This window comes from Sesamum indicum, linkage group LG1, assembly GCF_026168435.1.
Source record: "Sesamum indicum cultivar Baizhima isolate 11 linkage group LG1, ASM2616843v1, whole genome shotgun sequence".
In the NCBI taxonomy this organism is placed as follows: Eukaryota; Viridiplantae; Streptophyta; class Magnoliopsida; order Lamiales; family Pedaliaceae; genus Sesamum; species Sesamum indicum.
This window is the reverse complement of record NC_142657.1, coordinates 20,183,705-20,207,000: the sequence shown is the minus strand read 5'-3', so window position 1 is coordinate 20,207,000 and position 23,296 is coordinate 20,183,705. Positions and strand designations below refer to the sequence as shown.

At 35.1% G+C, this 23,296-nt stretch overlaps 3 protein-coding genes across 7 annotated transcripts; 2 read left to right on the top strand and 1 right to left on the bottom strand.

The window, feature by feature from the left end:
* The first annotated feature begins 8,247 nt into the window (after positions 1–8,247).
* On the top strand, positions 8,248–13,618 carry LOC105168706 (Protein kinase superfamily protein). 5 transcript variants are annotated; one of them, XM_011088850.3, is made up of 10 exons: positions 8,248–8,441; positions 8,582–8,719; positions 10,114–10,607; positions 11,057–11,222; positions 11,307–11,357; positions 11,468–11,650; positions 11,787–11,886; positions 12,096–12,449; positions 12,531–12,862; positions 13,088–13,618. In XM_011088850.3, exons 3-10 carry the CDS (start codon positions 10,144–10,146, stop codon positions 13,445–13,447), a joined length of 2,010 nt encoding a protein of 669 aa, XP_011087152.1. In that variant the 5' UTR covers positions 8,248–8,441; positions 8,582–8,719; positions 10,114–10,143; the 3' UTR covers positions 13,448–13,618. The 5 variants fall into 5 exon arrangements, with proteins under 5 accessions (XP_011087152.1, XP_011087144.1, XP_020549695.1 ...); XM_011088842.3 differs by having other exon boundaries at positions 8,249–8,441; positions 11,787–11,868; positions 12,096–12,862; XM_020694036.2 differs by having other exon boundaries at positions 8,252–8,441; positions 12,096–12,862.
* Positions 13,619–15,063: 1,445 nt separating this feature from the next.
* LOC105168705 (G-type lectin S-receptor-like serine/threonine-protein kinase LECRK3) lies at positions 15,064–18,283 on the top strand. The gene has a single exon (XM_011088838.3). It carries the CDS (start codon positions 15,680–15,682, stop codon positions 18,098–18,100), a length of 2,421 nt encoding a protein of 806 aa, XP_011087140.1. The 5' UTR covers positions 15,064–15,679; the 3' UTR covers positions 18,101–18,283.
* A 1,712-nt stretch (positions 18,284–19,995) lies between these two features.
* Positions 19,996–22,841, bottom strand: LOC105168694 (G-type lectin S-receptor-like serine/threonine-protein kinase LECRK4). Its single transcript, XM_011088830.3, has one exon. It carries the CDS (start codon positions 22,496–22,498, stop codon positions 20,072–20,074), a length of 2,427 nt encoding a protein of 808 aa, XP_011087132.2. The 5' UTR covers positions 22,499–22,841; the 3' UTR covers positions 19,996–20,071.
* Positions 22,842–23,296: the final 455 nt, after the last annotated feature.

The following is a 23,296-nucleotide window of genomic DNA, read 5'->3' as shown; positions in this document are numbered from 1 at the left end:
ATATATATATATATATATAGAGAGAGAGAGAGAGAGAGAGAGAATGATTGTCTTGTATATTTTATGTATCTTAATTCTTACATTCATGATTTCAAGATCACTTTGCTTCGAAATTCTTGTCTTAATATTTAAGTCACTTTATGGGAAATATTTAACTCTACACAAACAATTATTGCACAATTAAAATGGTGTTTCCTTGTTCTTAGATCCTTTATCCTTATTTTAAATCATTGGGTTTAGACATTACTTCGGTGCTTCTTAATCCCTCTCATTCTTATTACTTTTTCAACGAATAAAATGAAAAATCAAAAGGTCGTCTTATTCAAAACCCCAATTATGACATCCCTTCTCTCTACCATAGAGGCCAACGATAGACAATAACTCCCCCCCGAACACAACTTACAACTTTCATCGTACTGTGCTCTCCAAAGAGCAACTCTTCTCAAAATCTCACTCAAAAGGTGCTGAGTTGGAATCCCATTCTAACTAAGGATTCTTGTGGTTCCGGAGGTTCCAGCTACAGGAGAACCAGTGCAATAACATGAATTATTATTAATTTAAAATAAATTAATTATAATTATTTTTATTGAATATTAATATTTAATAAAAATTATTATAATAATTATATATCGATAATATAAAATAAATTAATCTAACCAACACTTACTATTACAGTAAATAATACTTATTATGCAGTAGAAATAACATTTTACGCATATCACCGGGGTTCGAACCATGACCTCAAATGTTATGAGGTCTCGGCTTCACTAACTGAGTTAGATCTCATCGATATAAAAAATTACTGCATTAACCTTCGTGTAGTTAGTTAATTTAAGTTACTCAAGTACATGCTTGCGGACACACATATATCTTTGTTTTTAATGAAATCTTGTATAACTATTGAATGCAATATTAATAATTATAGCTAAAAATATCATGGTATATAATTATTATTAAATACGATTAAATAAAAATCAATGCAAGAAAATAGTTTTTTCACCATTAAAAAATTATTTGCAACAGCTAAGACTATGGCAAAAATATTTATCATGATTTTTAGCCACCCTCGCAAAAACCACGACCAACAAACATTGTGTGACTGTAGTCAATAACTATTTCTTACAACTATTTATTATTAACCATGACAATTAGTCATGATTAAATGTTATATTTCTTCCCGTGTTTTCATAAATGTGAATGTAAATATATATATTTACATTTATAGTTTATTTAATCAATTTTTAATATACGGACGTAGTGAAATACCTTTGTAAATAAATTTGACATTTTTGGTCGTTTTCTCATATGCGAGCGTTATTATTTCATTATGAATTAAATAGTTTATGATTAAATAAATTAATAGCAAAGATCGAATATCAAAATTTATTACTCAAATACATATATATATATATATATAATTAATATTTATGCTTGCCAGTGGGAGTATCATTTGGGGGGTGGGCGCAATTGGGTTGTAGGAGAAACAAATGGTAATTGAAGTGGTTGAAAAGTTTCTAATTTTTTGTAGAAATTGAAAGTGGGGTTATAATTAAAGCAATGAATTCAGTACAATTCTCAAGCAACAATAATTAACTAAAATTAATTATTGCAGGGTGATTACTCCCCTTTTCATAATGACATTTGCAGAATAAATAAATAAAATTAAACCTCAAAAAGAAATAGTTGATGCATTTATTATTAGGTATGTTTAATTTATTATTTTAATTAATTTTCTTTTTACATCGATCGAATTAATTAATTTTATTATGGGAAAAACCACTAAAAAGAGTTAATGAGACTTAATTCAGTAGACAAAATTGAAACACGGTGACATTTGACACCTTAAAAATCATGGGTTCGAACCCTTTATTTTATTATTATTATTTTATTTTTTTTTGCGGGACAAATTAAGAGGAATAATGATAGAAAATAAATTACATATGTAATTATTTAAACAGACCAGGCACATGACTTTAAATCACATTGCAACCACTTACAAAATCAATCCCTTTCGTGTTCCTAATTTCACATACATATATAGGAAATTAATTTATTTCTTTTGTTTTCTTTCTTCTGCATCTTTTTTATTTTTTATAAAAGCAATAATCATATAATTACATCAATATTTTAATAGATCGTACAGTACATTGCTTCGATTAATACATCTATATAATAAATCTTAATTTATTTATATATAATGAGACAAATATACACACAATAACGCCTGATAATTTTTTAACACGAAATTATTTTGCACATTTTACAACTATTGTAATAAAAAGAACATTATTCATAGATAATATCATTGGTGGGATTGGGGTGGATAGAGACTACAAACTACCATACTTTAATTACAATTGCAACAATGACCACACCTTTGCTATCCCTTTCAACAATGCAGTTTTAGTGTATATTTTGTCAAAACAAATAATGAAAAAAAAATAATTATTTTATTTTTTGACATATTAGTCTTGAATATGAACCTTAATTTCATTAATAAATGAAATCGTAATTTAATTCTTAATCTATGAATTAGTCGTGCAAATTTGACTGTGTTGTAAATTTTAATAATTTTGGAGTAAATGAATCGCTACAGAATTTTAACATGCTATTTTCATTATTTTTGGTTGTTATAGTCAAAAGGGAAAAATCACGATAACTAATAGTTAATCATGGCTTGCAATGGTTGTTGGTCATTTTTTCAACAGGCGGTGTCAAAATATTAGTATAGTTAAGAATCACGGCAAATACTTTGGTCATAGCTAAAATCATAGTAAATATTGATTAATTAATTTGTTTGTTCATTATTAATAATATTAATTTATTATAGTATTTAAGTCGCATTCATTTATTTATTTTTCTGAGAGAGAAAATGCATAATATTATACCAAATTAATGGGACCAACCAAGTCGGCTTGAATAGCTTAATAAAGATCATTTAATTTTCTCAAATTTAAATTCTTTAATTCAAATCAGAATTAGAAATAATGGGATGATGGATTTAATTATCAGAAATTGGATTTGATGGGATTGAGTAAGTCTGGCGGTTGTTAAAATTCGGAATCACTTCTAACCACTTTAATTAATTAATAATCCTTATTAGTTCAATCAAGATTCATAATTACTGCTACCAAATCCAACTTTTTAACCAAGAAAAATGTCACTAGTAAGTTTCTTTGCCAACAACCCAAATATATATACATATATATATTTTTCTTGTGTGCATTTTCAATTTAAAATATTACATGCATTAGAAAAAATATGATTTTTATTATAATTAATTATCCTAATTAAAAAAATCATAGTAAATACTAATCAACTACGACTACACAATTACAGCTATTGACGCCAAAGTAGCACAGTCACACATGAAATCTCGATAATTGTTGATAATCTCAATCAAAATTGTAGTTTCGGCATCAATTTTATTTGACTATAATAAGTAATTGTGATTTGTCATGATTTTTTAGTCGCAGCGATCCATAATATAGAGATAATTCATTTATTTTTATAATGACAATAGGGGCGTAGATTATACTAGAATGGATTTTATGTCGAGTTTATAAAAAAATATGATGTTAATTACTGTATTATAGAATTTGTAGCAAATAGAATGGAAAGATAAGACCAAAATTAAAATTATGATGCACAAGATAACAAGTTATATTTATAGATTAAGAAAATTAAAATATAATGAAGCAGTTGAATGGTTTAAATCAGATTGATGAAGAAGTTGAACCACCACATATAGAGTAGATTAATTAAAATATAATGTGGATTAAAGAGTCAGATGTTGCAAAAATATTGGCCTGTCATGTCAACTTCAACAATATAGTTTTTGTGACCTCAAAAAAAAAAAAAAAATCTTTTGAAAATATATATATAGATATAGATGTATGATGTGAGCCATTGGATTTTATTATTGTTTTTGCTGAGGATTGAGGTTGGGTATTGACTATGTTTATTTAAAATATTTAATTATAAGTTGAGACATTTTAATAAAAAAAATATTTTTTGAGTTTATAAGACATTTTAATAAAAAAAAATTAAATGATATGTCAATTCAGTCAATTATGATTGATGTGGAGAAAATTATGCGACCCAATAATGACATTTTATTCTTGTAAAAGAGAGGTACATGAATTCAAATCCTGAAGAAAATTGAAAAATCAATTTTAATACTAAGCATTAATTACTGCATATTATTTGGTAGTAAAGGTCATATCGAAATTAATCTATAGTTTAATTTTTTGACTGTATATGTGAGCAGTTCAACGCACTAGAATCCATCGTAGCCTAAAATGTGCATGCACACACTTTCACAAAGTTGAATGGTGAGATAGTAAGTTAACTGGAAATTATATGAAATATTTTTCTGCATATTGTCAGATTGGCAGAGGAGGAGTTTGGGATAAGCATCCTGACATCCGCACACTATATCTTATCACCCTCCAATAAGAAAATAATAATTATAGTAATAATTGATGCGGTTTGCGATTCGATTATTACCTCATTTTGTGAGGTATTGTTCGTTATTATTTTATCGGAACATTGCGGGTTGTTATGAACATGTAATTTATAGGCCGTTGAAACTCTTAGTCTACCATCATTGTTGGTCGTTTGTCGATATGAATAATACAGTAATAATGCTAAGTATATAATGTCACGTGAGCAGGAAAATCATCCATGTCAAACCTCTCACTCATCTGCTCAAAAATCAAACTATATGATATCCATTGGAATAAAGGGAGAGATCTCTATTATGCAAGGGGTATAGATAGAGTAATCTATAATTTGCTTAGTAAAATGACAATTAACTTGAGAAAAAGGCCAAGATCTAGCATTGTATCACGAAGACTAGTCAAAGCAATGGAATAAAATGAATTTATGTACAATTCTTGGAGTAAATTACGACGAGCTCTCCTGAGATTTAATGTAATTACAAATACCCCATTGACATCGTTATTTGAAAAATTATAAATACTCTTAATGATGGTCATTATTTTTAACCTTTTGTGAAGATGGGAATGGGATGAACATGCAGAAAGGAAAGAGATGCAATTAGATCCAGTTGTAATTCTTGTTTGTTGGTGAGACAAGTCATAAATTCATGTTTCTATTTAATTTATGGGTTTTCTCAGTAGCATTTATGGGTTTATCATGTTGGATTTCATCATATGGTAAATACAATTGTGCATGAGGGTAATGTGATGAAGATAAGCACTGTTAGGGGTTCTTGATAAATCTTGTAATTCTCAATCATACATTACAGCCTTTTGGTTTCATTCTTATTTAACAAAATTGGAAAGTAGGGGCTAACACATTTACACTCATTAACGAGCAGACTGTGTTTGTGTTGTGTGTATTCGAACAGAGTCTTTATAACTGACCAATTGTTATCAAAAATCAAAATTTAATCACGTGAGAATCAACACATATATGTAAAAAATGTGGGTTAAATTTCGCTAACTAAAAGTATCCTAACTTATATAATAGATGGTGACAATGTTGGGGCGTAGTTGATAGAAGTGGAGATGAGTAGGATAAGTGGATAGGGGGAGAAAGCAAGGGAGAGTGTTGTGAAGTTGGGAAGCAAAGAAAGGAAAAGGGGATGAGGGGATGTTAATTTCATGTGAGAATTGTCTGCTTCCCATGTGCCATTAAGTCCCCAATTTTGCCCTAAAACCAATCATCATCCCTTTTGTTCTGCTTCAATGAGTTGTACATTTGGGCCCTTTTCCATGACTTTTTTGGGACACCTCTCCTTTGTAAAAAGCTGTGCCCTTTTGCTCCATACATTCTTCCTCAAGCAACCCTTTAGCTCACTCTCCTTTCTCGGAATAGTAATTTCTTTTTATTTATTTTTTTTTGTGGGTGGCAATTGGCATTGACAGGAAAAACAAATAATTTTTGTGTGGGGCCATGTCTTTTCCTGAATTATTTCTTTCAGGTAGTTGTGCATTAATTCAACAATTATGAGTGCTTATTTTTCACTTATTTATAATTATAATAATAATAATAAGGTAAAAAAAATTGAATTGTGGAGATATTTGTCTCCTTTGAAAATTCTCGATTTATAACTATATTTGATGTCCAAAAATCACACCCAATGAGGAGCTCCTGGAAGCAAGAGGCCTGAGAAGGATATATTTTTTATTACATCAATGACTTAAACTCCCACTCCCTTTTGGCCCACTATAAATTCAGATCAAATTGAACAATATTTTATGCTGTTTAATTTTGTGGTGATATATTTGTTTATTATTTTATTTTTAATGGTTATATAGTATTCAGAAGTTCAAATATGAATACACAATGCTTTCTTCAAGCCAAGGCCCATGGCCTGAAGCCCATGACATGGACCAAGCCCATCATACTATTCATGGGCTCGATAATTAAGACTATGGACACATTTTATGGTATGTAGTAGAGTCTAATTGCCACATCTACGTTCAAATTTAAAAGGTTTTTCAATCATCTTAGAATAAAATATTTGAAAAGTTACAAAAATCATGTAATTTCATGAACAAAAATTATTTTACCATTATCTGAACCTTGTTGGGCTTAAAATAAACAAAAAATTAGGTACTAGTTTGAAAGAGCTCATAATTTAAAAAAATAATTTCAAATGTCTTCATATAAAAAAATTTTAAACTCGACACCATTCAACAATATACAGTCGAATTTACTGAAAATTTAAAAATTATTTGAATTTATAATTATCCAATCAAATCTAAAAAATCTGTTGTTTAGGATTTGAAATCTATGACTTTAAAAATCTAAGTATTACTACTAATAAAACTAAGGTTAAACGGATTGATACTCTCAAAGTTTAGGTCGAAATATACAAATATTGTCTAATTTCATAAAATTACAGCTATATTCTTTGAGGGATATCAGCGTCGTGTTTTTAAGGGGGAGTTTATTACGTTTTGCCTCTGAAGAGGGGGTATAGTTGTAATTACAACTATAGTTCTAGTAAAAGATAAAGAATATTTATACATTTTAGTCCAACATTAGGGGTGTCAATATAATTTATTCTAAAATTAGTACTAAGAAGTGCTTTATTATGTTAATTAAATTAAATAAAATTAAAATCAGGTTAGGTCAGAAAATGATTTGTGATGTTACCTTACTTATTTGCTAAGATAGTTACTTAGTGTAATGTCATATTCTTTTACTTATTTACTTTTCTTTGGTATATATTCATTTAAAATTATTAATATACTTAACTATCATTTAATATCTGAATTTATTAAAAATAATATAATGAAAGAACTAAAGCGTTTTAACTCGAAGAAATATGGAGCATTTGTAATTTATTGCCTTTTCCACTAAATTAATATTCCAAGTTATAAATAAATTACTTCTAATATTTAACATATATTTCAACTGTTAAAATACCGATTAATTATTTTTTACATTTTTATTTGTTAAATTCGTAACAACTTAACCTCGTCATTCATGTAAAAATAAAAGGTATATTTATTGCACGTGGGCTAGAGCTTGTATTTTTCTCACGTTGTGCATTTTTAATATTCAACTGTATGAGACAAATGTTTTCCATTAACAAAGATAATATATATGGTAATAATCAACTTTAGTATGCATTCGGATGATAAGATTATAAGAAAATTGCGTAAACTCTAGTTATAGCTCTCAAATGTTTTAGTCAAATAGGTCCATTGAAAATAACACGTAGTTTAATAAATATGATCTACGATACATAGATGATATGTAGAACGTTGGAGTACTTGTATTTGAGATCTACTTGAAACAACCGTAAATGTGGCGTGGATGATCTTGAGCTCTGTTGATTGTAAGAAGATCGGACATCTTTGATGGATGACAATTATATTTAGTCAGGTTCAAATAAACTCTGTTCGAGCAAAAGCGTGCAAATTGTTTGGGTGTTTCATGATTTTGGCAAAGAGAAAAGGCCATTTTGGTCATTTCATAGTGTATGTGGTCTCCATGTTAAATATATATTTAAATTTGGATTAGTGGAAAATATATTATTATTATTATTATTAAATATAGATCATAGTTATTAGTATTTGATAGAGATGAAGGCCTCCACTGCCGGTACGCCTGCAGTGTAGTACAAAAAGCGCATCAATGAATTTGTGCCAAACGCGACAAAGCCGAAAGCAAATACAAACCCTTTTGGCCCAATGCACAAAACGCTAACGTAATTAACGCGCCTCTTTATTCCCATCTGGCCCAGCCCCTCACCCTCTCCCTCTCCCTCTCCCCCACCCCACGTTATATATACATACAAAAATTATACGCATCTTCACCCATTTTTATACTTTTGCATTCACAAAATCATATCTTTCATTCACTTCTCCAAATCCAAAAAGCTATTTCATTCATCCCCAATCCCCAGATCTCGTCTAATCAATCCGACCTGAATTTCAGATCGAGTTCGCTCTTCCCAGGTATATCAATCTCTCTTTTCCCTGTTAAGATTTCGAGCAAATTGTCTGATAATCTATTCTCGATCAGTTGAATTGTTGCTCAAGATCTTGTCGATTGATTTGCTTCATTTTATTTACTGCATTTTTTTTCTGGGATTCAGTTTTCAGTGGTTTTTAGCTGAAATCTCGCTCAATATCCCCATTGTCGGCATTGGCTACCTTCACCATATTTTCCATGCCAGTAACATTGTTTTCATCTCCATCAACACCATATTAGTTTGGGACCATCAAGTTGAGAGGTATACTTTTCGCCTTTTGTCTTCTAATATGGAATGAAAAGGTTGAGTTTTGGTGCTAAAGTTACGTGCGTTTTTTATAGACTTGTCGTGTAGATCTATAAAGATTGTTTTCTTTATGCATATCTGTCTAGATCTGCGTATTTATGACTGTAAATGTTTATACTTCCTATGTGCGTAGAACGTGTTGATGCTGGTCTGGAGGTTTCTAGTTGCGGTAACGGTGGTTTTGTGTCGACACGGGCTAGTGGCGGTGGCTAGATTTAGTTAAATCTGTTGGTTAGACTTGTATGTTGTTATTTTTGCTTTTCTGGGCTAATCTTTATGGAGAATGTAGATGACTACCATAGTAGTGTTGATATTGATTGACCACTTCATTCAAAAGTTTAAGTTATTAGATAGAAAGTTTCAAGGTTTAATGTCTCTAGATTCCTGTTGGTAGACAACCTCGCTTGCTCAGCGGTCTTTTATGAGGCCTAGTACGGGCAGTTTTGTTTTATCATAAACGAGCAATGTGAGATAGTAACCTTAGGAGTTTTGATTGGACTGACTCTGGTAGCATATTGAGTGAGAGTGACTACTTTGTTATAGAGTATGGTAATTTAATATTTAATTAATCAAGGTAGCCAATGAAACCAAACTGAACTGATTATCATGCTATAGCACCCAATTATAGTTGCCTAAAACTCTATGGAATGAAATCACAAACAGTGAGCAGACATTTATTTTGAGAGGCCACATTTTAGACAAAAAAGATTTTTTGTGCTGCAGTTTCTTGTGTCCCACCTGCAGCAGGCAATTATGCTTTAGTCCAGTTTGGTTCACAGTCTGTTTTTTTGACATGTAAGGAAGCACTGTAATAAGTACTAGCTCTGGACAATTTAAATGTAAATGCTGGTAGTTGGTGGATGATTTCTGATAATATTGACGATTTACCTTTTACTATAACTTGTATCGTTTAAATATTTCTTCCGCTGTCTAGATAATTCTTGAACAGCCAAACAAACCAGTCCTATTATCAAGCTTAAAACAGATTCTGTTATCACTTTAATTTCATTTTCCCACCCAATTTTAGGAATAACTTCAGACTCTAGAATTATATATATAGCATTTCAAACTCTTATTTTCCTTTTAATAAACGCTAATTCAACATTATATTAGTGGACTGATGGATAGTTTCCATTGGAAGATCGGTAGTTGCCTATTGGGTACTTGTGTATTCAGAAGCCATAGATTGTGTCTACTTCCCTATTGATTTTAGCTGATCTTTAGTGTAATTATTGTTTAGTTCATACTGACTTTGACTGATCTTTAGCCTCATTTGTCTGTCCAAATGGTTGTAATTTAGTTTGGTCATATTGAATAAAAAATGTTGATATTTTGATAACCATTTGCAGTGTTTTTGTTAAAAAGAATCACCCCTAATCATGTGGAGATTTAAACCCTTTATGCAAAAAGAGCAAACCGGGCTTGAAGGCCGCTTCATTGACATTGGCAATTTCAAAGTTCAGATTCGAAATGCCATTGCAGAGGGTGGATTCTCATGTGTTTACTCAGCTCGAGATGCAGTACATGGATCCAAGCAGTATGCATTAAAGCACATCATATGTAATGATGAAGAGTCACAAGAGCTGGTGATGAAGGAAATTTCAGTTATGAAAACACTCAAAGGGCATCCTAATGTTGTCACTCTTCATGCCCATGCTATCTTTGATATGGGCCGTACAAAAGAGGCTTTCCTTCTCATGGAATATTGTGAGAAGTCCCTGGTTAATGTGCTGGAGAGCAGGGGAGCTGGGTTCTTTGATGAGAAGCAGGTCCTAACAATTTTTAGGGATGCATGCAATGCTGTATTTGCAATGCACTGCCAGACTCCGCCTATTGCTCACCGGTAATTGCTTTTTGATGTTTTTACTTTTTATGTATAGGAACATTATTCCACTTTGAAGAAGTCGTTAGACTTTCTTTTAAATACCCATCTTATCCTCTGTTTATCTCCATACACACTTTTTTCTATTCTTAATTGGAGCCCAAAGGCCACAGGCCACTACATTACAAAACATAAAATATGTAACTATATTATGTGTTCGTATGTGATTGAAATTTATGCCTCTATTTCTGGCGTTGGCATCTGAAATGCTTTTATGCAAAGACTTAAGTATTTTCTTTATTATCGCTATTGTTTTGGGGTCTGTAGAAAAGAATATTTTGAAAAAATTTACCATGATATGGTTCTTTTGGTTTTATGATATAGATTATGGTTATGTGTTTCTGTTAAGAGACTTCAAAAAAATTCCGATTCTGGCTTATATGCTCACCGTTCTGAGTTGCATTACACAGTGATTTGAAGGCTGAGAATCTTTTGCTGGGGTCTGATGGCTTGTGGAAGTTATGTGATTTTGGTAGCATTTCTACCAACCATAAACGCTTTGAGAAACCTGAAGAAATGGGAATTGAGGAAGACAATATACGGAAACACACAACACCTGCCTATAGGGCCCCTGAGGTAGATGGAGGACTTTCTATCAAGATCTTATTGTTACCTTTTGTTGGTATAACTGTTGATTCCTCTTCGTCTTCAATGGCTTAGATGTGGGATCTATTTCGGAGAGAACTTATAAACGAGAAGGTAGATATATGGGTAAGTTGACTGGTTCCTGATATGTTGATTCATTAGTCCAGCAAGAATATTCAGTTGGCATGTTTTCTCTATGAACTCTGTAAACCGATACTGAGTTTTGTTGTTTGCAGGCACTTGGTTGTCTCCTTTTCCGCATATGTTACTTCAAGTCGGCATTTGATGGTGAATCAAAGCTTCAAATTTTAAATGGCAACTATCGCATCCCAGATTTACCCAAATACAATACATTGCTGACAGACCTTATCAGAGATATGCTTCAATCTTCCCCAGATGACAGACCAGATATCACGCAGGCAAGCATTTCGCTTGATTGGCCCTTCATCTCCATGAACTTAGGTTAGTTGTAGATTTTTGCGCCCATGGCAATCATGAGGGCTAAGGTTGCATGTATACGTAGTGATTGATTTTATTTGGCTCCTTTTGTTGCAGGTGTGGTTTCGTGTTAATGATCTTCTACCAGAGGGGTTGCAGAAGTCATTACCTGATAGACCTCCAGAAATGCTGCAACATGGTACGGATGTGCTTGCAGGTGAGGTCCGTGAGGATATTGTAATCAGTGTGTTGAAATTAGTAATAAGATTCTAAGGGCACAACTTGTCAAACCTCAAGTTAACTTCAAAGTGAAGATGGTCAAGAACATCATCTAAGAGTCTTATATTATAAATTCCAAGTCCTGCCCAAACATTAACGTGTGGTTTGCTGCCATTTGATGGGCATTTAATTACTTGCTATCTGCAGGCATGCCAAAGCCTGCAAACAAGTCTAGTCCAATGCCTCGTAGAAGTCCACCTCCTCCTCCCTCATCCGAGGCACCTCGAAATGTGTCATCAACCTCGAATAATTCGAGATCAGGCGAAAGTACTGGTCCCTTGGGTGCTTTCTGGAGTACTCAGCACGCAAAAGGTTCAGAAATCAGGGAGGACAAGGCCAGGCCAAAACATGACGAAGACGTGACTGATCATAAATCATCTGGAACTGAGAAGATACGTCCTGACAGGCATCCAGTTTCTCATATAACACCACAAAAGGAGCACAATTTTCAATCTCCTCTTGTCCAGAAGAGTCCACAAGGTAGATCAGTCAATAGGGCGGGTGAGTTGCCAACTAAGGATTTAAATCTGTTTCCAGATAGTTTGGACCGTAATACTGAAAGATTAAAACAATCAAAACCAGAGGTCACACCTACCTTTCAAAATGACGCATATAATGCTTTTGTTGCTGAATTCAATACTCCTACACAAAGTCCCAGCAATAACCGTCGGAAAGCAGAGAAGGAAGAGATGTTAGAAGCTGAGGTAGAAAAGCTCAAGGAACAGCTTGCACATGTCAGTGCAGAGAAGGCCGAAATAACCTCCAAATATGAAAAACTCACAGCAATTTGCAGGTCACAGAGACAAGAGATACAAGACCTTAAGCAAGCTCTAGCTGCAAGAACTCCATCACCGAGTAGGGAGCCCTCGAGAAACTTAGCTTCTTCTGGAAGCCAAACATCTTCCACTCCGCAGGTATACTTTGGTCCAATTGAAGTTCTTTTTAATGTTTTACTTTGAGTAATGTTTTTCTTTACATGTTTTCTCTAATGTTTTACTTTTAGTAACTTTTGATATTTTTTTAGGGTGCCCCTGATTTGTTTTAGTTGGGTGTAATTTACTTGATGTGCTTGTTTTCTGGGGATTAATATAGAATACCCTTACTCAGAAAAACTAACTCTTATGTGTGTATTATTGAAGCAGAAAGAGAAGATTGAAGGAACAGTCTGGGAACTCCAACAGGGTTTCTTTGACCGAGGTTCTCCGAGTCCAGATACTCAACAGTGGCAAGCCTTCACTGATGATCCCAAGCCACAAACCATGCCAACAAACAATGCTTCTAGATCTGCTCAAACAAGGAATGGTCAGCAAAGTAATCAGGCTGCTGAACTATCTTCAGGTGCCAGTACTTGGGGGTTTGGAACTGATAGTTTTAAGGTGTCTGCTACCCCTAAGATAAATCTACCTGTTGGCGAATTCAATAATTCTCAGCGCTTTGGTGAATCAAAGAGCACAGAAAGTAAGTTGGAATCACAACCTGCTGGATGGGCTGGTTTCTAGTTGATTGAAGGAAGGGTGGTATAGAGAATTAAAAAGAACAGAAAAAGAAGTTATTTTCATGAGTTGTTTTCTGGTGTTGAATTTGTTGTGTATTATTATATAGACTCAATCACAACAAAGTTGAATATATGCTACCGCCATGCCTTTAATATGATTACGCCTTTTCTTTCAGCCTTTTCGGAATGAATCTATCTACTTTCTAGATTTTAGTTATTACTTGTTATACGAAATTTCTAAGCCACACACTCTTAAATCAAGAAGGTACAAGGGGTATACCTGCATTTCTCTTTCACCATTATGCAGTCTTTCTGGTTTGCTTGCGGAAAGTTGAATAAAAGAATCTCTCTCGTAGAATTGTTGAACAACAGAGTGACAAGGCCTAAGTTACCTTGGAATTTTTGTTATATTGTGTTAAATGTTAGTGAAGTGCATCACTACATCTGGTTCTTAGAACAAGCTGCTCTTTGTCTGTGAAAAATGCTATTCTCATTGATAGATCTACATATATATATGTTGGGCGGTGGTCGGCTTGTGACTTTTATCTTCTTGGCCAAATCTGGGATTTGGTTGTAGATTTCTTTCCACTGGCCAGATGTGGCTTGTGATTCTTTTGTGCTAGTGGTTCTGGTGTATTTCCATAGTACTTTCTTTCCGCTTTCCTGGAGCTGGGAATGTGCGGGCTGTTTTGTAGGTTTTGACCCGTGCTTGGCAAAAAGTTGCCTTATGTTTGAATTTATGTTTTGAGTGTTTTGTTTGTATTTTGAAGATAGACAGAAAAAAATAGAGAGAAATAAGTGTGTATTGAAGATAGATGGTATGTTTTGATTTGTGTTTTGAGATAATTTAAAATATTTTAAAATAAGTGGTGTAGGTTTGATATTGGAATTTGAGAGACAAAAATTACTGTTCATTGTCAAATTATATCTGTTTTATATATATTATTGTATATAAATATATCTATATATAAATATTGTATGTTTAATGTTTATTTTTTGGAGACAAAAATCAGTGTTTATTGTCAAATCATGTCTCTTTTATATTATATATATAAACATATATATATTATATATAAAAAATTGAAAAACAAGAAAACACAAGGATAAAGTGTAAAAACATAGAAATAAATATTGAGTGTATTTTATTTTCTCTCAAAAAATACAAAAATATAAATCAAAATATTGCCTTGACGTTTCAAAGAGACTATATGGACTCATTACGTCACTCTGTTTCAGCGAGGCTGAATTCCCTCTTCAGCTTTTCTCAGCATTTTGGATTTCCCGACTACAGTTAACTACTGCAGGTTTGAACCAATGCAATGACTTTGGGTGCACGCAATGTGGTCTTATAACTCGTGTTCCATTTAAACTGTAAATGCTACGCGTCTAACATTCATATTATCTATATATTTTAGAAAATATTATATATATGGTGTGAATATGTTGAGAGAAATATGAAATGTAATATTATTTTAGAATAATAATAAAAAAAATTGAACTGTATGAAGGGTCGTGTCAGACGGTCTGGATATATTCACATCGAATATCGCGCCACCATAACTCAGAAAGTCTAGCAAGAAGAGGTTGCACCATGTTTGCCTGCAGCAAAAAACACATCAACTTATGTAATTAATTTGATATGTTTAAATATATACACACATATATATGCATTTTTGTTCTTTGAACAGACGTTAGTCATCTAAATGAATGATAATACTATTGAGTAAAAGAAGAATAGGTGTCGAAATGGTCATCTGCCTCTGCGGAATTTACTACTGATGTTTTTGCAGTCAACAAGCAAGAAACTCGCGTGATTGTCGAAAACAGGTAGCATAGATAGACCTCGTCAGCTCACTGTTCAAGTTAAATATAAGTTTCTAATCTCACCTCTCAAGTCCAATCATATACGCAACATTGAAAATTAGGACAGGAAAATTATGACATAACAATACTTAAAACACTTGACAACCGTGTTGACCCGTTAATACGCCACACTTTTCAGCTGATGCAAGCACTAAAAGTCTTGGCAAGTGACGATCCTGTCCTACTAGTCCAACCGGAAGTTCTTGCAATGCTTCCATTTCTCTATGGTTGTTCGAAACCAGCTGATATATTGATCTCCCTTTGAATAGTAAAAGGCGATCACTTCAGACAGTGGCACGGAAAGGACATTAGAACTTAAGCAGATCATAGAGTTCAATGCATCAGTGTGTATGTACCTAAGTTTTCATTAGATATGGCCTTTCGAGCTGATGGGTTCCGTTTATTTTTACTTACCTTAGTGTTTTGTCTTTCATCATCCACTCTTGCAGTCGGTCAATCTGATTGTAGCATGAATGTAGGCTCAGTTTTAACTGCAGGAGTGAATAGCCCTCCTAGGATTTCGCCTTCTGGTGAATTTGCCTTTGGATTTCGTCCCCTCCGAAGTTCTCAGTCTACCAATCAAGATCTCTTCTTGTTAGCCATATGGTACAATAAAGTACCCGAAGGAACCATCGTTTGGTCCTTGAATGACCATCAAGTTCCAGAAGGATCAAGAATCCAGCTGACAAATGAAGGGCAGCTTATTCTTTACAATTCTCAGGGCCAGCAGGTGTGGAAGGCTGAGACAGGCAATGAAAGAACAGCATGTGCAGCCATGCTGGATTCAGGCAACTTTGTCCTGATTAATGGAGCATCTATTTACATATGGGAAAGCTTCAGATTGCCTACTGACACAATCTTGCCTGGTCAGAGGCTGAGGAAGGGTGGGAGGCTGACTTCTCGTCAATCTGATACGACTTCTACAGAGGGGAGGTTCCAGCTCCGGATGCAACTGGATGGAAATCTTGTGCTTTACTCTATTTTGTTGCCGACTGAAGTTATAACTGATGCTTATTGGGATACAGGGACGAATCATCGTGATGCTGACTCCGAGCTTGTTTTTGATGAGGCCGGTTTCATTTACATAGAGGATAGAAACAAAAACATACTGAACATCACAAAACGGAACTTGGGATCCAGACAGGATTTCTATTATATGGCCAGGATTGATGAAGATGGAGTCTTCAGGCACTATAATCATCCGAGACGAAACTATGCTGCTGATGCCAGAAGTTACATGCCGGCTTGGTCCATTATCCAGACGACTCCAGAAGATATGTGTGGTGCAGTCTCGGGGAATTTAGGAAGTGGGGCTTGTGGATATAACAGTTACTGTGTGAATTTAGATGGAAGGCCTAATTGCTTGTGTCCAGAAGGATACTCACCTTTGGATTCTCTTGATCTGCGTCGAGGCTGCAAGCCGAACTTTCAGTTACCTAGCTGCCAGCAAAATGGATGGGAATCGGACATTGCCTCTGTGGAGTTTAAGGAGTTGAACAACACTGATTGGCCCTTCACTGACTATGAGCTTCAGACAGGACCAGAAGTGGATAAGGAGAGGTGCAAGGAATTCTGCCTCCGCGACTGTTTTTGTGCTGCTGCTATCTATAATGGGAACAATTGTTGGAAGAAGAGGTTTCCTCTTTCTAATGGAAGACAATCCACAGCTGTGAACAGGACCGCTTTGATTAAGGTTCCACGGAACAATCAAACGACTTTGTGTCCTAAAAGCAAAGATCGGTCCACTGTAGTTCTAGTTGTATCAGTACTTCTTGGCAGCTCTGTGTTCTTCAACTTTCTTCTGTTAGCAGCCATATCCGTTGGCATTTTCTTCATATACCACAAGAAGATGCTGAATTTACAGTCAGCTTCAACGTTATATGGGATAAGAAGGTACACATACAAAGAACTCGAGGAAGCAACTGGGGGCTTCAACCAGCAATTAGGCCGAGGATCTTTTGGCACCGTTTATAAGGGCGTTATTCCATCTATTCCTAAGAGATACATTGCGGTCAAGAGATTGGACAAGGCTGAAAAGGAGGGTGAGAAGGAGTTCACGACTGAAGTTAGTGCAATTGGACGGACTCACCACAAGAACTTAGTCGCCCTTCTTGGTTATTGTGATGAGGGAAATAACCGGCTTCTAGTGTATGAGTACATGAGCAACGGCTCTCTGTCTAGCCTTCTCTTCGGCATATCAAGGCCTCATTGGCACCAAAGAATGCAAATCGCTTTTGGTATTGCTAGAGGCCTGACTTACTTGCACGAAGAATGCAGCACTCAGATCATACATTGTGACGTCAAGCCTCAAAACATACTCTTGGACGAGTACCTCGCCCCCAAGATCTCCGACTTTGGATTGGCTAAACTTCTGCTATCCGAGCAGAGCCGTGCTGCACGGACGCACATTAGGGGGACGGTTGGGTACTTTGCACCTGAGTGGTTTAGGAAAGCATCCATCACATCAAAAGTCGATGTCTACAGCTTCGGCGTGCTGCTTCTTGAGATGATCTGTTGCATGTCAAGTGTGGAATTTGCTATGGGAGATCAAGAGGAGGCCTTGATTGATTGGGTATATGACTGCTACAGCAAAAAGAAGGTAAACATGTTGGTGGAAAATGATGAGGAAGCCAGGAATGATATGAAGAGTGTGGAAAGGCTAGTGATGGTGGCAATTTGGTGCATTCAAGAAGATCCTTCTCTAAGGCCCTCCATGAGAAAAGTCACACAGATGCTTGAGGGGGTTGCCGACGTTTCCGTCCCTCCCCGTCCTTCTGTTTTTAGTTCATCTTGATGGTTCCGGTTCTTAAAACATCATCGGTGCAGTCAGATTGTAGCCTCTGGGCAATAGGAGATTCAAACATAGAACCTCGTTCTTGGAAGTAATGGATCAGACCAACTGAACTACCAAGATGTTGTTTGTTTTAGGGATATGTATATGTATGTTTCTTTGATTAAATGCCTGTGTTAATTATAACTCTCTCTATAAAGAGTACACATAGAACAATACTATATGTTTATGGAAGCATCTTGCAAGAATTCCAGGCCCAGTTAATAATTTAAACTGTTGATCATAGTCATGCTGCACTCAAACTTCAGACACTAATAGCACTTAGGTAAGATTTTGATATGGCATCATGCACTAATCAAGGCAATTAACAATGTTTAGAATGTTCTTATATTCATTATTCATAATTGTCATTATGTATTTCAAAGTGGTTCGGCCATTAGGACAACTAAAGTAAAAAGCTAAGTGATTATCAACGCTGCATTCCATTCTGGTGGTTAGGTTGTATTTCCTAAGTAGTTTCTTACAGCTTTCCAATAGTTGGAAATGTGTTGGTCGTTTTAGGTCTATGTGTGTTTTTTTCGGGAAGTAAATAATTAAGGGCTACCCATGTGCAGACCAACACATAGGTTAGGCAAGAATTTAAAATTCGAATCCACATCACGAATGTGTCTATTTTCAACCTTAACTACTAGATCACAACGAACGGTAGCACATTAATCTATTTTGGTGAAAGAAAATTTATTTCTCAGCTTTTTTACTATGTGAGGACTTGAAATTCTAATTTAAATCAGGTTTAATCATACATGAATCAATTATGTATATAATTTAAAAAAATATAATACGCTTGACATGTAATTAGTTTAATATGACCAAACTTAATTTAAATAAGAATTTTCGTTCAAGACTTTTCCTTTGTTTTTTTCTTTTTTTGTTTTGTGGACTTTCAAATGACTATGGTGGGTGTACATAAAATTTTGCTTGACTTTCATTGCTCCAATATACGAAAATAACATTGCTAAAAGTTCATGGTAAATATAAATTTAATGTGGTAATAAATAATATGCTAGATGCACACTAAATTAATAGTATGAGGCTATGAACTGATTTTTTTATATTTAATGCATTGATATACTTGATTTATAAGAACTCTATTATATCATCTTTCCAACAAACAATTAATTTAATTTTTGTATCATTAATTTCTGAATTAAAAAAATATAATTGATGATTTTTAATTACTTTACGTTAATTCACTCCATGAATTATTCATCGACTTATAATAATTTCCCGAGTCTCCTTAAATCACATGAGGAACGAAATGAAAATTTAAATGAAGAAATTATTACGAGAAAATTATATTATGATTAACTAGTTTAAGGACTATAAATTTAAAAAAAAAACAAAGAATAAATGAAACAACCAATTATTTATTTTTTCTCCAAATTTGCACAACCAAAAGAATACATCTACATAAATGAAATAAATTTAAAATATAGAGTAATTAAGTATCATGTGAAACGTTGGAAGATAGTTATTACACATGCCTTCAATCAAAGAAACATCCATGTCCTAAATCAAACCATAGGCTTATAGTTCAGTTGGTTTGACCCGTAACTTCCCTACGACGAGGTTCCACATTCGTATCTATCGCTCGGAGGCAGCAATTCGAGTGGAACCCGTAAACATCTTGAAGGACCATAAGGGGAAACTGCATATCTAGTCCCATATGTCGTGATATTTTTCTTATATGTTATAATTTACTTATATTACATTTCGTAAGTTAATTTTTTTTTAATTTTAGTTTTTACATGTAATTTTCGTTCAATAATTAATAGAATTATTAGCAGTCTCACGTGTATTTTTATATATTTTTCATTAATTATTGGACAGAGAAAAAATATTCAACTTATTGAATTTAATATGAGAAAATCACAACAAGCGAAATTAAATAAAGAAAGACCCTAACTATAAGCATTAGGACGAATTATGAGCCGGAGGGCGTGGAGGGTCGGAAACTTGGGCGACCCCCTCAAGCAGCTGTGTAACTCTTCTCATGGAGGGCCTTAGAGACGGATCTTCTTGAATGCACCAAATTGCCACCATCACTAGTCTTGCCACGCCATTCATGTCGTTCATAGCTTCCTCATCATCTTCCACCAACATGTCTAGCTTCTCTTGGCTGTAGCAGTCATAAACCCAATCGATCAAGGCCTCTTCTTGATCCTCCAGTGCAAATTTCACACTCGACATGCAACAAACTATTTCAAGAAGCATCACACCGAAGCTATAGACATCCACCTTCGCGGTGATGGATGCTTTCCTAAACCATTCGGGTGCAAAGTACCCGACCGTCCCCCTAATGTGCGTCCGTGCAGCACGGCTCTGCTCGGATAGCAGAAGTTTAGCCAATCCAAAGTCGGAGATCTTGGGGGCGAGGTACTCGTCCAAGAGTATGTTTTGAGGCTTGACATCACAATGTATGATCTGAGTGCTGCATTCTTCGTGCAAGTAAGTTAGGCCTCTGGCGATACCGAATGCTATTTGCAGCCGTTGGTTCCATTGAGGCCTTGATGTGCTGAAGAGAAGACTGGCCAGAGAACCGTTGCTCATGTACTCGTACACTAGAAGCCGGTTAGCTCCCTCATCACAATAACCAAGAAGGTTGACTAAGTTCTTGTGGTGAGTCTGTCCAATCGCGTTAACTTCAGTTGTGAACTCGTTTTCGCCTTCTTTTTCTGCCATATCCAATTTCTTGATCGCGACGTACCTGATAGGATTAGAACGGATAACACCTTTGTAGACGGTGCCAAAAGAGCCTCGGCCTAGTTGCTGCTTGAAGCCCTCCGTTGCCTCCTCGAGTTCTTTGTATGTATACCTTCTTATCCCATATAAAGTTGAAGCCGGCTGTAAATTCAGCATCTTCTTGTGGTATACGAGGAAAATGGCAACCGATATAGCTATTAACAGAAGAAAGTTAAAGAACACAGAGCTGCCAAGAAGTATTGATACGACAAGAACTAAAGTGGACTGATCTTTGCGTTTAGGACACAAGGTCGTTTGATTAATGTTCCTTGGAACCTTAATCAAAGCGATCCTATTCACAGATGTGGATTGCCTTCCATTGGAAAGAGGGAACCTCTTCTTCCAACAATTGTTCTCATTATAGATAGCAGCTGCACAATAACAGTCACGGAGGCAGAACTCTTTACACCTCTCCTTATCCACTTCAGGTCCTGTCTGAAGCTCATAGTCAGTGAAGGGCCAATCAGTGTTGTTCAGTTCCTTAAACTCCACAGAGTCGACGCTCGATTCCCATCCGTTCTGCTGGCAGCTAGGTAAGTGAAAGTTTGGCTTGCAGCCTTGACTCATATCGAGCGGATCCACAAAAGAGTACCCTTGTGGACACAAGCAATTAGGCCTTCCATTTGAATTCACACAATAACTGTTATATCCACACGCCCCGCTTCCTAAGACTCTCGAGACTGAACTACACATATCTTCTGGAGTCGTCTGAACGACGGACCAAGCTGGCGTATTCCTTCCAGTATCTGCAGTAGAGTTTCCTCTCGGATGATTATAGTGCCTCAAGGCTCCATCATAATCAATCCTAGCCATATAATAGAAATCCTGCCTGGATCCCAGGTTCCGTTCCGTGAGGTTGAATATGTTTTTTTTGCTGTCTTCTATGTAAATCAATCCAGCCTCATCAAAAACAAGCTCGGAGTCAGCATCAGGATGGTCTGTCATACTAGCCCAATAAGCTCCTCCGGCTACAGTTCGAGTCGGTAAGAACACAGGGTAAAGCACAAGATTTCCATCAAGTTGCATCTGTAGCTGGAACCTCCCGTCTGTATAATCGGTATCAGATTGACGGGAAATCAGTTGCCCATCCTTGCTTAGCCTCTGACCAGGCAAGATTGTGTCAGTAGGCAATCTGAAGCTTTCCCATATGTTAATAGATGCAGCACTAAACAGCACAAAGTTGCCTGAATCCAGCATGGCTGCACATGCTGTCCTTTCATTCCCTGTGTCAGCCATCCACACCTGCTGCCCCTGAGAATTGTAGAGGATAAGCTGCCCTTCATTTGTCAGCTGGACTCTCGATCCTTCTTCAACTGGATGGTCATTCAAGGACCAAACTACAGTTTGATCGGGTATTTTATCATACCATATGGCTAACAAGAAGTGATCTTGATTGGTGGACGGAGAGCGTTGGAGGCGCTGAAATCCAAAGGCAAAATCACCGGCTGGTGAAATCCATGGCCGACTATTCCCTCCGGCAGTTATAACTGCCCCTAAATTTATGCTACAATTCGACTGGCCTAGTGCAAGAATGGCTGACAAAAGAGGAAACACTAAGCTGAGTAAAAATAAACGGAAACATTTAGCTCGAAAGGCCATATCTCTAAAGATCAAACTTAGGTACGACGATCAGCTTATACTATCTAAAGGGAGGCTGCTTCAACTGCTTTAGAACAACAAGTATTTCAAGGTTCATCCACTGAGGACAACAGGACAGGAGCACCTGCAAAGACTTTTAAAGCAAGTCTGCCTCAATGAAAAAAGTATTACCGCGTAATATGTATGGTTGCCAAAATGATTCTGCCATTATTTCCTTGTCCTGATTTCGTTGTTGCATTCATGATGTTGATATTGAGACTTGAATAGCTCACTTGAAAGGTCTTTGCTTCTTGACTTCAAATAGTAAATGCACAACATAAGTGAAGTATTCCACAGAGGCAGATGACCATTTCAAGTTATTCTTTCTCTTGCCTTTTACATTCCTCCTTTATTTATTAGTGTATTGTTTTAAGATGAGCTACCTATGATTTGAAAAGTCAAATTATCGAAAGTATAACGAATAATTCACGTCAAAAAATAGGATTAATCGCACTCATCATGATAAAATATGTTTATGGTCGCATTCACCTTCTAAACTATAAAAAGGACATAATTTTGGTCAATGTTATGAAGGGGTGTCTAAATTAGTAGTAATAGTCGCGTAATCAAATGCGTGTGCATGATTTAAATTTATAAAAATTAATTATTATTTTAAAAAAAAGTAATTAGATAAACGGAAAAAAATATAAAAATGTTATGAGAAATTATTGAAAAAAAATGAGAGAAGAAAAAGGACGTGTAAGTTTTGGAAAAGGGGGAGAACGAGAAAAATGGAGATTAATAAAATAATTAAAAGAT

What these genes read in the sequence shown, in the direction of transcription:
- LOC105168694 (XM_011088830.3), bottom strand. Translation starts at nt 22,498, where the DNA reads ATGGCCTTTCGAGCTAAATGTTTCCGTTTATTTTTACTCAGCTTAGTG.
- LOC105168706 (XM_020694036.2), top strand. Translation starts at nt 10,144, where the DNA reads ATGTGGAGATTTAAACCCTTTATGCAAAAAGAGCAAACCGGGCTTGAA. An exon ending in ACGAGAAGGTAGATATATGG is followed by an intron (nt 11,358 to 11,467) that starts GTAAGTTGACTG and finishes TGTTGTTTGCAG; the next exon opens with GCACTTGGTTGTCTCCTTTT. An exon ending in ACAGACCAGATATCACGCAG is followed by an intron (nt 11,651 to 11,786) that starts GCAAGCATTTCG and finishes CTTTTGTTGCAG; the next exon opens with GTGTGGTTTCGTGTTAATGA.
- LOC105168705 (XM_011088838.3), top strand. Translation starts at nt 15,680, where the DNA reads ATGGCCTTTCGAGCTGATGGGTTCCGTTTATTTTTACTTACCTTAGTG.